Source organism: Aethalodelphis obliquidens, unplaced genomic scaffold (assembly GCF_003676395.1).
Source record: "Aethalodelphis obliquidens isolate GAN/ISIS:26980383/991018 unplaced genomic scaffold, ASM367639v1 scaffold5, whole genome shotgun sequence".
NCBI classification, from domain to species: domain Eukaryota; kingdom Metazoa; phylum Chordata; class Mammalia; order Artiodactyla; family Delphinidae; genus Aethalodelphis; species Aethalodelphis obliquidens.
Window position 1 is genome coordinate 48,052,425 of NW_020837949.1, and position 15,390 is coordinate 48,067,814.

A 15,390-nucleotide genomic window follows, 5' to 3' on the forward strand; every position below is an offset into this window, starting at 1 on the left:
TCCTGAAAAAGAGCCTATTTGAAGTTTTTCCCAAAAGATACACCTGGTACAAATCATACCTTGCATTCTTTGTCCCTGTCCATATGGTGGTCTTGAAAGGAATATCAATACTACCCAGAGCTACATCTTTCTTGAAAAAAATCTCCCTAAGGCTCTACCTGGACCAGGTGGTCAAAAGACATGCTAAGTGTACCATTTATTTGTGATGGCTGACATGCAAAACTGCTAATGTCAGAATTATAGATACCTGATTCAAGTGGCACTGGGAATAGCAGTAACAGATACAGTTCACTGTTCGTTTTGGAATAAATATTACCCTCATCTTACAAATTAAGAAACTAGTAAATGGCAGAGTCAGAATCTGAACCTGAAGTTCAAGCTCTTAACCACCAGGACACTACTCACTCTCCTCCTAGCAGGATATAAAATACTCTCATACTTTCTGAAATTCCACTTCCTTCCTTCCAACACTGAGTCAATGACTATACAATTCTTAAAAGAACTGCACGTTTTTGGATTGGGTTGTTTGTTTTTTTTTGTTATTGAGCTGCATGAGCTGCTTGTAAATTTTGGAGATTAATCCTTTGTCAGTTGCTTAATTTGCAAATATTTTCTCCCATTCTGAGGGTTGTCTTTTGGTCTTGTTTATGGTTTCCTTTGCTGTGCAAAAGCTTTGAAGTTTCATTAGGTCCCATTTGTTTTTGTTTTTATTTCCATTTCTCTAGGAGGTGGGTCAAAAAGGATATTGCTGTGATTTATGTCATAGAGTGTTCTGCCTATGCTTTCCTCTAAGAGTTTGATAGTTTCTGGGCTTACATTTAGGTCTTTAATCCATTTTGAGCTTATTTTTGTGTATGGTGTTAGGGAGTGTTCTAATCTCATACTTTTACATGTACCTGTCCAGCTTTCCCAGCACCATTTATTGAAGGGGCTGTCTTTTCTCCACCATATATTCTTGCTTCCTTTATCAAAGATAAGGTGACCATATGTGCGTGGGTTTACCTCTAGGCTTTCTATCCTGTTCCATTGATCTATATTTCTGTTTTTGTGCCAGTACCATACTGTCTTGATTACTGTAGCTTTGTAGTATAGTCTGAAGTCAATAGACACTTCTCCAAAGAAGATATACAGATTGCCAACAAACACATGAAAGAATGCTCAACATCATTAATCATTAGAGAAATGCAAATCAAAACTATAAGGAGAGCTTCCCTGGTGGCACAGTGGTTAAGAATCCGCCTGCCAATGCAGGGGTCATGGGTTCGAGCCCTGGTCTGGGAAGATCCCACATGCTGCAGAGCAACTAAGCCTGTGTGCCACAACTACTGAGCCTGCGCTCTAGAGCCCCCAAGCCACAACTACTGAGCACACATGTCACAACTACTGAAGCCCTTGTGCCTAGAGCGTATGCTCTGCAACAAGAGAAGCCACTGCAATGAGAAGCCTGTGCACCTCAACGAAGAGTAGCCCCTACTCACAACTAGAGAAAGCCTGCGCAGAGCAACAAAGACCCAATGCAGCCAAAAATAAATAAATAAAATAAATAAATTTATTAAAAAAAAAAACTACAATGAGATATCATCTCACACCAGTCAGAATGGCCCTCATCAAAAAATCTAGAAACAATAAATGCTGGAGAGGGTGTGGAGAAAAGGGAACACTCTTGCACTGTTGGTGGGAATGTAAATTGATACAGCCACTATGGAGAACAGTATGGAGGTTCCTTAAAAAACTAAAAATAGAACTACCATACTACCCAACAATCCTACTACTGGGCATATACCCTGAGCAAACCATAATTCAAAAAGAGTCATGTACCAATATGTTCATTGCAGCTCTATTTACAATAGCCAGGACATGGAAGCAACCTAAGTGTCCATCAACAGATGAATGGATAAAGATGATGTGGCACATATATACAATGGAATATTACTCAGCCATAAAAAAAAGAAAATTGAGTTATTTGTAGTGAGGTAGATGGACCTAGAGTCTGTCATACAGAGTGAAGTAAGTCAGAAAGAGAAAAGCAAATACTGTATGCTAACACATACATATGGAATCTAAAAAAAAGTGGTCCTGATGAACCTAGGGGCAGGACAGAAATAAAGATGCAGACATAGAGAATGGACTTGAGGACACGGGGAGGGGGAAAGGTAAGCTGGGACGAAGTGAGAGAGTAGCACTGACATATATACACTACCAAAGGTAAAACAGATAGCTAGTGGGAAGCAGCTGCATCGCATGGGGAGATCAACTAGGTGCTCTGTGACCACCTAGAGGGGTAGGATAGGGAGGGTAAGTGGGAGGGGATATGGGGATATATGTATACATATAGCTGATTTACTTTGTTATACAGCAGAAATTAACACAACATTGTAAAGCAATTGTACTCCAATAAAGATGTTAAAAAAAAAAAAAGAAAAGAAAATCTCCAACACAGTCTACATCCCTTGCCTGGCTTCACTCATTCCCCTACCCAACTTGGACTTCATGGTCAATTAATCATTTCAATAATAATGCACCCAAAACCACCCTAGTATCCTTTGTCCTCTTGACCTCCCTTCCCAAATTCCCAGTCTGAATGATACCCACTTTTGGAATTCTTCACTCAATTCTAGGTGCTCAATCTCTCTAGACAAACTCACAAAATGGCTGCTCAGAAATCTCCTGGTTAACCTACTCCAATTCCCTATGACATTCTTCCACAGTAGCAAGACCATATCTTCTCCATACTCAAGCCCTCCCCAACTCAGCACATGACCTTGCTCCTCATTACTGAGTGTACTCAATAAATGAGTTCCAGTCCCAATTCATTCAATTAATAGCTGACAAACCCTATAGATGCCTCTTACAGATTATTACCCACAACTGATTCCCTTCTCTAAGGCTTGATCTCACTTAGAAAATGAAGATGGTCTAAACATTCTCTCTGGGACTTCCCTGGTGGCGAAGTGGTTAAGAATCCGCCTGCCAATGCAGGGGACACGGGTTTGAGCCCTGGTCTGGGAAGATCCCATATGCCACGGAACAACTAAGCCCGTGTGCCACAACTACTGAGCCTGTGCTCTAGAGCCCACGAACCACAACTACTGAGACCAAGTGCCACAACTACTGAAGCCCGTGCACCTAGAGCCTGTGCTCCACAACAAGAGAAGCCACCACAATGAGAAGCCCACGTACCGCAACGAAGAGCAGCCCCCGCTCGTCAAAACTAGAGAAAGCCTGCGCGCAGCAACGAAGACCCAACGCAGCCAAAAATAAATAATAAATTTATTAAAAAAAAAAAACCATTCTCTCTACCTCCATTCTTTTCTAATTCCAATTTATCTTATTCAGCACTAGGAGATTAAAGTTCACCTCTAAACTCTATTACTCTCTGCTTAAAAATTATTCCTCAGCTAAATATTAAAGCAATCTACGTGATCCAAACTAACTTTTCCCATTTTCTAAACCTGGTACCTGTCCCAGGAAAATTAAATTCCTTAACACTCTCTCAAGCACACAACACACTTTCCCTTCATTCCTTCCCCTTAAAATTACTACCTGGGCACTTTCTCCCTGCCTACCTTGTCAATATCATATCTATCAAAATCATTCTGGACAGCAATCAATTTGCAGTACATGTCAAGTGTTTAAAAACATTCAATGCTGGGCTTCCCTGGTGGCGCAGTGGTTGAGAGTCCACCTGCCGATGCAGGGGACACAGGTTCGTGCCCCAGTCTGGGAAGATCCCACAGGCCGCAGAGCGGCTAGGCCCGTGAGCCATGGCCACTGAGCATGTGTATCCGGAACCTGTGCTCCGCAACGGGAGAGGCCGCAACAGTGAGAGGCCCGCATACCGCAAAAAAAATAAAAAATAAGAATAAAAAAAATTCAATGCTATAAACATGGCAATTCCACTTCCAAGAACTTATCCTATGAAATACAATGACAAACAAAATAAAAACAGATACAGAGATCTATATTAAGCATTGTTTAATGGTAAACATTTGGAAACATTTCCATGAATTCCACAATGCATCAACAGCATGTGTGTATACTTTATTACATACAAAGTATGTGTATAATTATTAATTATAGATATATGCCAATATGTTAACAATGCTTATTCTAGGTAAGCATTAAAATAGTATTAAAACATGATCTATTTTCTTCCTTGAGTCTTCCTGTATATTTCAAAATTTTTAGTACACGCTTAAACTTCCCACTAAGTTTTAAGTATTATCCAGGCAAAAAAGATGGAAAGGGTATTCTATACAAACTTATTTATCATGTATGTATTTATGTAAGTATTACTGCTTGGAGAAAAGTTACGGTCCTTGGAGTACACAAGTTAAGAGATAATAGTTTAACGTTATCAAAGCCAAAAAATAAGCAGGCAATGACAAAAAAGGAAGCTATAAATCAAGTCGTATAAAGGAGCCCTATTTGGCACACTAAGTTATTTGGTCTTGCCATTATCCCATAGAGGATGAAGAACCACTTAAACAAGAGGAAGATATGTTCAGATTTTCATTTTCTATTATAGTTTATATAGAGCAGTTTGAAGAACAAATAGAAGAATGAAAGAAAGCAGGGAAAACAGGTGACCTATTGCAATCATCTTAGAAATCAATAAGGAGGGCATGAACTAGGGCTGTGATATTAAAAATGCATTAATAGGTAGGCAGGAAAATAGATAGAATTGGTGTTTGGCTGGATTTGAAGAGAAATTCATAAGCTTTTGGCTCAAACAATAGGCCATTAACTAAAAATGGGGAGAAAAAAAAGGAAGACATAAATTAGTCTGAAAGAAAACCGTGAAGATTCATCTTCTTGAAATACAATTTATCACACATCAGCCTCCACACCTACATATGCAGACTTCCCACTGCCCATATGGAAAAGTCTGCAAATTGTTTAGCCTAACACTGAAGATCCTCCATGGCAAGACTGACGCTTAACTTCATCTCCCTCCACTTCCCTAAATTACATTTATGTTCTAGTTAAACTAATTCATTCTCATGAACATTCTCACCCCGGTGCCTCTGCTTAAGCCATTTTCCTGCCAGGAATGCCCTTCCCTTCCCTCAATCTCATTACCCTGCTCTATTCTTCCTCTCTGACTCATTCTTGCAGAAAATGCCAATTCTTAGTATCTTTAACTTGCTATTCATCTCTTACATAAAATTTAAACTGATACTGATTTCATAAAAAGCTTACAATGAAGCTTTTGGAATCCATACTGGAATCCACATTGGAATCTAACAAGCCTTAAAAAAAAAAATTAAATAAAGAGTAAATGACTCATCTATCCAGCAACACCAGGGATAAGGGATTCAATTCAAAAAGGAACTGAGGGCTTTCCTGCTGGCACAGTGGCTGAGAGTCCACCTGCCGATGCAGGGGACACGGGTTCGCGCCCTGGTCCGGGAAGATCCCACATGCTGCGGAGCGGCTGGGCCCGCTGAGCCTGCGCGTCTGGAGCCTGTGCTCCGCAACGGGAGAGGCCACAACAGTGAGAGGCCCGTGTACCGCAAAAAAAAAAAAAAAAAGGGACTGAAATATCATTAAATGCCAAAACTCTGTTTTGTCCAATATAGTTTTTCTGCCCTCCTCACTCTATTAGGCCAGACTTTCACTTCTAAGTACTTTACATGTGCCTAATTCTAGCGGCTACTCTATTTCTTTCTACTTTGCTATTTAACTTATACAGACCACACAATCAAAATTTCAAGACCTAATGGTCTTGATTTTAATAAATCACATCTAAAATAAAATAAATTGATTCTTAGGGAGAATCTAAAGTAACCAAGGAGAAAAGTAAGTTTTACTGTTTAGACATTTATGACACTATTTTGACTGTTCAAAGGACCTTTGTATGTTTTGGTTCTCCATTACATCCTCAGGAACTGAAATTGCCAAAAAACTTCCAACACTTTAATGACCATTTCAATGTAATTTTCAAGCATATAGTACACAAAATGATTGGCAAAATATTAGAACTGGGACTCTTGCTATCAAAGAATTTACTATTTAGTCATGTAAAACAGAATACTCTTATAAAAGCATAAGACAATATAAGGAATATTTAAACAATGCAGGACAATAGAAGAGATAATAACATAGTTGTAGAGCAATACAAAATTAATTACAAATGACAAGATAGTAAATGATATAGTAACCCAAAGGAAAAGATCATGTTTTTTAGATAAGGAATGGAGAAAACAGAAGAAGAAAAAACAAAAAGATTTGAAAAAATTTCTGTAAGAACTTAAGTTGAACCTTTTAATCATAGAGAGGAAAGTGTGCTGAACTGAAGGTCATAACATTTGTTGTACACTACCTTGCACTATTAAATATTTCATGTTTACACAATGTTTTACATTTGATGTTTACAAAAATGACCCTTAAAGTAGAGTTAAGACAAGACTAGTATAAACTACTTGTCAACCTCTTAAGAAGAAAATAAAGAGTACCTACATGGAAGAAATATGGAGAAAGTCCTCTTACCTTGAATATACCAACCCAATCTTTTGGATGGGGATGGATATATGGAGTTAAGGTATAATGACATTCTAGGTGTGCATTAGGAAGATAGCTCTTGGCCACATTTTGAAAGATGACATGGGCAAAGTTGGAAGTCTGCAGTGGAACTTCTTGAAAGGATGTCATTGCGAATCTAAAACAAGTAAATCATACAAATTTAATGATACCAACTAAGAAAAAACTCATACCTTCAGAAAATACATAACATTTAATGCAAATTACATGGATATTTTCATACCATAATTACTGAAAAGACATACTTTTATATTATATTTATATTATATTGTAAATATAATATATTTAATACTGGAACTCCTTCTTAAAAATGTGATTAAAGGGAATTCTGGTGGTCCTGTGGCTAAGGCTCCATGCTCCCAATGCAGGGGGCCTGGGTTTGATCCCTGGTCAGGGAACTAGATCCCACATGCCACAACTAAGAGTTCACATGCCGCAACTAAGACCTGGCACAGCCAAATAAATAAATAAATTTTTTTTAATGTGATTAAATATAAAAATACAAACTGAGAAGTAACTAACTTACAATATGGCTCAGAAAGTTACATGAGTTAAAAAAATATTTATTTATTTATATATGGCTGCGTTGGGTCTGTTGCTGTGCGCGGGCTTTCTCTAATTGCGTTGAGTAGGGGCTACTCTTCGCTGCGGCACGTGGGCTTCTTATTGCGGTGGCTTCTCTTGTTGCAGAGCATGGGCTCTAGGCATGCAGGCTTCAGTAGTTGTGGCATTGGGCTCAGTAGTTGTGGCTCGCAGGCTCCAGAGCGCAGGCTCAGTAGTTGTGGTGCACGGGCTTAGTTGCTCCGTGGCATGTGAGATATTCCTGGACCAGGGCTCGAACCCGTGTCCCATGCGTTGGCAGGCGAATTCTTAACCACTGCGCGACCAGGGAAGTCCCAAGTTAAAAAATTTTAAAAACCAAAATCAAAAACAAACTCTCAACTCTCCTGCAAAGCCTAACCCTCTGCTTCTTTTGCAACCGAAACCAAATGAGCCAGCAGTGTTTCTATGCTGAACTCTTGAACTTCATCATTTTCCTCCCTAATCTGATCCATCCCGTCCCTCCCCTAGGCTCCTGTAACTGATGCTAACCTCTCTGTGCCTGCATTCCTGACCCACACTCATGATCGCCTGGACCAGCTTTTTCTCAACCCTGGCTAGATATCAGAATCATTAGGGGTCTTAAAAAAGAAAAAGAAAAGACAATGAATTTCCGGAAATGGGACCTGGGCGCACACATGCATGTGTGTGTATATCCAAGCATTTTTTTTTAAGCCTCCCCAAGTAATCTCAATCCTGTATACAGCCAGGATAGAGAACTACTACTTAGACTCTGACCCAACCCAACAATTTAAGTCTCCATTAGCAAATCTCACCTAGATTCCCAGACCTAGGCTGTCTTCTTGGGCTTCTGGTTCATACTTGTTCAAATCTCTCAAATGATGTAAAATCTCAGTTGGTCTACTTGAAATAGTTCAGAGCCTATTTGTTCCTCTCTACCTATACCAATTCTACCCTTTCATCCTACCTTGACTTCCAGTATTATTGTACAGTTTCCATACATTCACTGATTAAAAATAAATGTATTTTTAAATGTATAGTGTAAATGAAACACATACTGTTGAGAATCTATTATAGATTCAGTGAATGCTCACTGGTTTAGTGAACACCAAGCACCAGCTAGCAGATGAATGGTAAAAGTCGCCTATAAAAATCTGCAAGACCCAAATGTTTTCCGTATCTTGTGCTCTACTTTTGAGAAAAATGATACAACTGAGGATTTACTCAAAAAATATATCTCTGTACAGTGTGTCACAGACTCAGTACAGTCATTGATCCTACAGTACCACATCAGAAACAATGACACTGACACTATGGCACTTAACTTCTGAGTCATCAAAACAGGAATCTCTGTAAACAATGAGAAAAACTGGGACAAGAATTTGCTGACCAAATTATTCTAACTTACTTCACAAATCTATGAATTTTCTACAGGACAAGCACAGAAGTAACACTACTCACTTTTTTTTTTTTTTTTTTTGCCACGCTGCATGGCTTATGGGATCTTAGTTCCCTGACCAGGGACTGAACCTGGGCCACAGCACTGAAAGTGCCGAGTCCTAACCACTGGACCACCAAGGAATTCCCAAAACTACTCACATTTTAACAATTACTAAGAAGTCTTTATTGCTAGGAAAATCTAAGACAATATGCTTTTACAAATGTTTCTTTTGCTGATCTGTTTGAAATACTAAGGCAAATTTTTAAAGTTCTGAAATAAACACTTTAAAAAATGTCTACTTTTCCTCTTATGTGTTCTCTGCTTCTGTTATGGTCAAAATACTGCTTTGTACTTACAGGACACACAATATACTAGACATCCCATAAAGAGACAGTCAATCATCAACCTGGAAGCCACTGTGGTAGAATTCCAGGCTGGATGTCTGTCAGCCTCTCCCCACCTGAGGTTTGCCAGGATTCCAAGGTAAAGAGAATGCATTCAGTAATAAACTTCCTGTACCTCTGCACTAACAAAAAGGCTTTATTACCAGCGACCCTACTTCACAGAAGGACTTAACAGTCAATACTCTCCAGCTGGTAACCCAAAGCCTTCAGGAAAGTGAAAAGGTAGCACAAACGGTAGAAACTGCCTAAAGTAAGTGAAGAGTTCTACTACTTTGTTTCTTTGAATAGTCTGAGCAAATATGGGCTCAAGGGGATGTCATGATGTTAATGAAGTCACTAATGATAATCTCCTTTCAAGTCAGTGGCTTCCTTAAAAAAAAAACAAAAAACAAACCCTTGATTCTGGTTTTGAAAAAAATGTTCACTATTGGTTATAAAATACCCGAGAGAGACTATAGTTAACTGATGAACCAAACTCTTTCAGATAACAACTACCAAAACTGAGGCAAGTGAATCAGTAATGTTTTTGTATGAAGAGAGTGAATATTTAAGTTTCTCTGAGACAGATATTCAGTAAGGAGAAAATAAGGCTAGCTTAGGATGAATTTCCCATGCTTTTAATTAAAAGCCATTTAAGAATGAAACTTTTTTCATAAAACTTGTTTCCTAAAGTAAACTAAACAAACAAAGCAGTAATTATTTGTTATAAAACAAGGTAGTGGAGTTTAAACTTTTGTTTAACCTCAATTACAACAGTGTTTAAAAATCGATAATCCAACCTTAGACTTTTACTTCACTGAAAAGTTAAGGTATAAAATAGCATTAAGGTATACACATATGTATTTATATATGTACATGTGTATACATGCTTATAAATGCATCAAAAGGGACTCAAAAAGCACACATCATACAATATTTACTCATGAGGGCTATGTGTGAAAGGAGAACTTAAGAGGACCTTAACTTTTAACTCAACTGACTGAATTTTTACCAGTATATTTAATGTATTCTTTTCATTATTTTAAATAAACACATCAACATGAAATTTCATTTTTAAACCCTCTCCCCAAAATTCAAGTTTTTAATATAAAACCCTAACATCAGACTTTAAATATATTCACGATGCTTACAAATCTTTATAGCATGATAATCTGTAATTATCCCATTAATAACCTTCATTAATCTCTCACCAACACTCCAACCTTTTTAAACATTTCAATGCAACTATAACTATAGAAATATTTTACAAAAGTCATTCCATTCTCATTATTACTTTTTAATTAATTTTCCAATACAGCTTCTAGTCATAAAAAAGTTAACATGGATAAATGTAATCTGAATGTAATTACAACATGAATCAACTTATTTTAAACAGTAAAATATCTAATTCCCATACAGTTCCTGTTTCACTCTTCACACAGATAGGAAACAGAGTGAAAAGATGGGCAAGCTTATAAAAATGTTGAAATTCACTGAGAATGCTAATGTATCAAGATGATTCACAGGCAGATTTATACACTACACACATGCTCACAGGCACACACAAAGACCCGCACACACACAGACCCACACACCACCCAGTGGAGAAGTAATACACAAAGTCACTGCATCACCTTGTGGTAATGCTTGGGAAGTGTAGCTTCACTAACATCCTGAGTAAAGAAAAAACTGCCTCAGTTGGAGACAGGAAATATAGCCCCCACCACAAAAGGAAGTGGAACAAGCTTTACCATATCAAATTTTGTTTCCCATTCTCTAAAGTAAAGTACACCTCTAGAAACATGCGTACATTAAGACGTAAGCGAAGAATTAGTAAAAGTTTTCTAATTAAGGAAACAGACAAAAAAACCCAAAATAAATGAACGAAACCAAACCTGGATATACGAAGAACAAGAGTAGGGGCGGGGCGGGGAGGGGGGGCCGGATATAAGTAAAGGGTACCAACTCTTTGATGGAGGATGGAAACTAAAGTTTTGGTGGTAAATATGCTGTAGTGTATACAGAAGTAGAAATACAATGTTATATACATGAAACTAATATAATATAAACCAATGTTACATCAATTAAAAATATTAATAAATAAAAAACAAAGATATGTGAGAACAGTAAAAAAAAAAAAAAAAAAAAAAACCAAAAAAATTTGGTGGGGAAAAAAAAAAAAAAAAAAAAAAAGGACCAGACAGATTTGGCTGGGAAACAAAGTCTGAAATACATGCTGCCTTGCAGTGCCCTCTCCCATGTTTCCTACTTTATTCCCCAAAGTTCTAACATCTCTAGAGTTCCTTTTATGTGTTATGCTGTAAACTTTGGTCTACAGTCCAATTTTGTTATTTTTGAGGATTCATCAATACCTAAGGAAAAAATAACTAATATGCAGTGGTCACTCAGTTAAGTAGCTAGAATAAATTTGGGGGGTGAAGGGTGAGGATTTCAATGTTATCTTTACTTCTTCCTCTTGGAACTTTTTCAAGCCCAAACCAGATCTGGCTTTTGTGGTAGTATTTTTCCAGTGGCTCCTGATACACATTTTATTTAACTAGCCCAAAATGTGTAAGCCTTAATCAAATAAAGTAGGAAACTGACCATATTAAGAATCTGTGCATTAAATGTCCAGAATCAAATTAAGGTTTTTAATTTAGATAAATATTGTATATAATTTGTCAATTCTAACACTTAGAATTCAAAAAGAAGGTAATTTTGTTCTATGTGATAATATTATTATGGTGACTGTATTTCTTTTAAAGTCCTTACCAGTTAAAGACGGACGGTAAACTAATTATAGGTGAAATATCTTGTTGTCCAGGATTTGCTTTAAAAACTCCAGGGGAAAAAATAAATGTGCTGACAGTGTAATAAACCAAGGTTAGCAAAATAGTGGTTCCTTTAACTGTTTGTTCTCCTTCTGGGTATTTTGAAAATTTCCATAATAAAAGTTAGTAAAACCAAAGTAGACAAAAATTAGTAATAAAAACTCACATATGACCTTCTGCAATAGAAACACATTACACATAGTGGTTGACAAACTTAGTGAAAGTTTTTTAAAATATTCAGTTTAAACTATATGAACTTTTAAATTAATCTCCGAACTTCAGTCCTGGAGGAAACTGAACATCTGAAGGGAAAAAATACATCTGATATTCTAATAGCTTCCAATTATTTATACTTCAGCTCAAACAAAGACTATCAGCTGGTTTACAGACCAGAAAAATATTATCAGCAATCCTTCCCGGAGGCAGAAGCAAATCCACCAATCTGTCAATTTGCACTCTTACAGTCCTCCCAATCTCCAGAATGATTTACAACTGAGTACCACTACACTCTGCCCAGGTGTCACTCACACCACTTTAATTTTTAGATTGTTTTAAAAGTTGGTTTCTAAAAAGCTATGATCTTGGCTTTTTATTATATTAGAGGGGAGGGTACCTTTACCTTCTTGTAAGAGTTTATTTGGGGCAAAATAAACTTTAAAAGGCTAGAAGTGGATACAGCCAAAATTTTACTTAGTAACATACAAATTCCAAAAGAATGCAATCCAATAAACTTCACGTGAGGCAATTCCCCCAAAGCAGTAAAAAAGGAGCATAGTTACGATCCTTCATAAATATTTAACATCATTAAAACGGTTGAAATTTTAATTCCAAAATACCTGTTATTTTTGTTAAGGAAAAGATATTTACTGGTTAAGTCTACACAAATGTCTGCAGCCATAATTGTAAACAGCGGTGTGCAATTTAACAATGTGATGACTAGAAAACGTAATCAAGTAATCCTTCAAGAAATCAAGTTTATCCTTGATAAGAACGAAAGGAAGGCCTGGCCTCAGCCCCTTTTCTATACCCAAATAGCACTCTGAGGGTAATCAGCCCATTTTTTTAGATTAACATGTTACTCAAATGATCTCTTTAAATACTTTGGGAATTGAGCTCCAAAACTATAATTAGTAATTGTTGCATGCAGCTTGTAGAAATTCTACGATGAGTGGAATGAAGAATCGAAAACAAGATTTATTTTCCCATCCCTGACACAATAGCAATTCATAACTACTTTGTGAAACCTAAAAATATATGTAGAGACGCAACAGGGAAGAGATATGGGGACATATAACTGATTCACTTTGTTACAGAGCAGAAACTAACACACAATTGTAAAGCAATTATACTCCAATAAAGATGTTAAAAAAATTAAAAAATAAAAATCAAAAAAATATATATGTAGAAAGTCAAATGTCACGGCGTTCTCAAACGAAATTATTACCAATAAGGTAATATATGTTTATCAGTACACACACACGCACACTAATCTCTTAACAAAGATTCCCCGAAACGACAAGCGCCTGTCGGGACTTGTCCACAACCTGCGGACCTCCGGGGGTGTTGGGAAGGGACAGTTGTGAAATCAAGAAAAATTGCCTAAGCAAAGTGAAACGTGACTCTCCTCGGAATATTTAAGATCCCTCGAGCACTAGGCGTAAGGCCATTTATAAACAGACAAGAAAGCATTCACTAATTCTGCAGCCCAGGTGAAGTCGGAGAACCAGCCCAAACCGCTAACTCCGCCCACGGCCCGCAGTCAGTCTCCGCCTCCTAATCCATGGCGACTCAAACCAAAACACTTGGGCTTCACTACGCACGGGCAAACCCGAGCGTCCCATCACGACACGACCTAGATGTTTTCCCAAGCTTACCTGCCCCGGCAGCACACACGCTGCCCTCCAAATACTCACCTTAGAGTGGAGCCTCGGGCAAGGCACTTTCTTCTCCGGGGGTCCCCCGCGTCACTCGCCCCCCCGCCAAAGGGCCCACGTCCCACACGGCTCCCCCAAACAGCGAAAGCCTATCCAGGGCCTCCCCACCGTGTGGGGCGGCCACCCGTCGCTTTTTCCAACTCCACTGCTAACCGAAGTTGCCCACACCATCGTCACAATCGCAGTCCGGGAGGAAAGGTTTGTCGTCGGGAAGGAAAGCATCGTCATTCGGCAGCACCGCCACAACGGAGACCGTTCCCGAGACCGACCAGGCCCCTAAATGCTAGAGCAGAGGGACGTATCACGAGCCCCCAGATAGCTCCAGCGGGCGTCCGCCCCGCACAAGGCGCTGGGGCGGGCCGAGGAAGGCACTTACCGAGTGAGGAACTCTTGAGGAGAGGGGAATGTTAGAGAGGCTTCCGAGCCTGAGCCGCCATCAGCCGCCGAGCCTCTTCCGCCAGCACAGTCTCCCTCTACCGACCTGCTACACCTCCCCACAAGACCAAAAGCCGGCGTTATGTCACTTCCGTCCACGGCCCGGCCCCTTCCGCCGCCGCCGCCGCCGCCGAGCTGCGTCGGTCTGGGCCAATCGCTGAAACGCCAATTTGGTCGCACGGTCTTTTAACCACCCTAGCTCCTGACGCCCTGCCATTGGATCCGAACAGATCCGAACCGGCCTTCTCCCTCGGCTCGGCTCTTCCTCCTCTTTCTTCTTCTTCGCCGTTTTCGCTCAGAGACCTTGTGGCAACCAAACAGGGTCCGTTTGGATAATGCATTTTTGACTTTTTAATTATTACTGTGGCCGAAAGTTAAGTAACTTACCAGTTAAGTGGAAGGGGTAGCCCTGAGGTGTATGAATTAGTACCATGTCATTGCCTGGATCTTTAAAAATCTATCTAAGCGAATCCATTTATTTTGTGGATCGGAAAGTAGAGAACCATAGAAGCAAAGGAGGATCACGCGGCTGGGGCGGCGACCGCTCACTCCTGGGCTCTTTCCCAAGTCCTGGTTCATCCAGTCCGGGGCTTGCTTAACTACGAGGTTTTGTTCTCTGTAAATCCTCGGTTTCTCCTAGGAAATTTTCGGTTCTAATGCTCAGTGATTCTATTTCTGCTTGCTCCAGCACTGACCTCGTTCTATGAGTTGTTAAATCCTTTTGTTATGTTATTTTGTGTGCATGAATTTAGCCCTGTATTCTCCGTTCAATGATAATTTCTGAAGTCACTCTTTTATACATCTTACCCTCCTTAGAGTAGGCATTCAGTTTAAATTCTAACTCCTCGGAAGTAAGTGTGTTCTGTTCTAATTCACTATGTTCCTGTGTTGCCGTAAAGCCCTGATAAAATTTGCAACATCACCAATGAAGGAAGGATAATAAATTAGATCAAGTTAAACGTTGAAGCATCTTCTAAATTCAGAACATACAAAATCCTCTTCAATGTAATTTACTTCCACATATTTTAAGATTACAATGCCTTTGATAATATAGGTTCTTAATATCTGCAGACTGATTTGTTCCCTGTATATTGAAATCTTTGAACTACGTATTGTTCTGTATATCATATTTGATCATAGATTTCAGAAGACTCTTTACAGATCATTTAGTACCAATCTCCGTATTTTACCGATGAAGAAAATGGTGTGATAATATCAGTAATCACTCGTGTTACTGTTAGCAACCTTCTAGTAGTAGTCTG

At 38.8% G+C, this 15,390-nt stretch overlaps 1 protein-coding gene across 3 annotated transcripts in view; it reads right to left on the reverse strand.

Annotated features, from left to right (window-relative positions):
- Positions 1 to 14,215, reverse strand: part of TAX1BP1 (Tax1 binding protein 1) — an 87,892-nt gene extending 73,677 nt beyond the window's left edge. For all 3 annotated transcript variants that reach the window (XM_027102317.1, XM_027102316.1, XM_027102318.1), the window contains exons 1-2: positions 14,070 to 14,215; positions 6,493 to 6,661 (exon numbers count right to left, since the gene is read on the reverse strand). In XM_027102317.1, coding sequence (XP_026958118.1) covers positions 6,493 to 6,654 — 162 coding nt within the window. In that variant the 5' untranslated portion in view covers positions 6,655 to 6,661; positions 14,070 to 14,215. The remainder of the gene's footprint in view (positions 1 to 6,492; positions 6,662 to 14,069) is intronic.
- Positions 14,216 to 15,390: the final 1,175 nt, after the last annotated feature.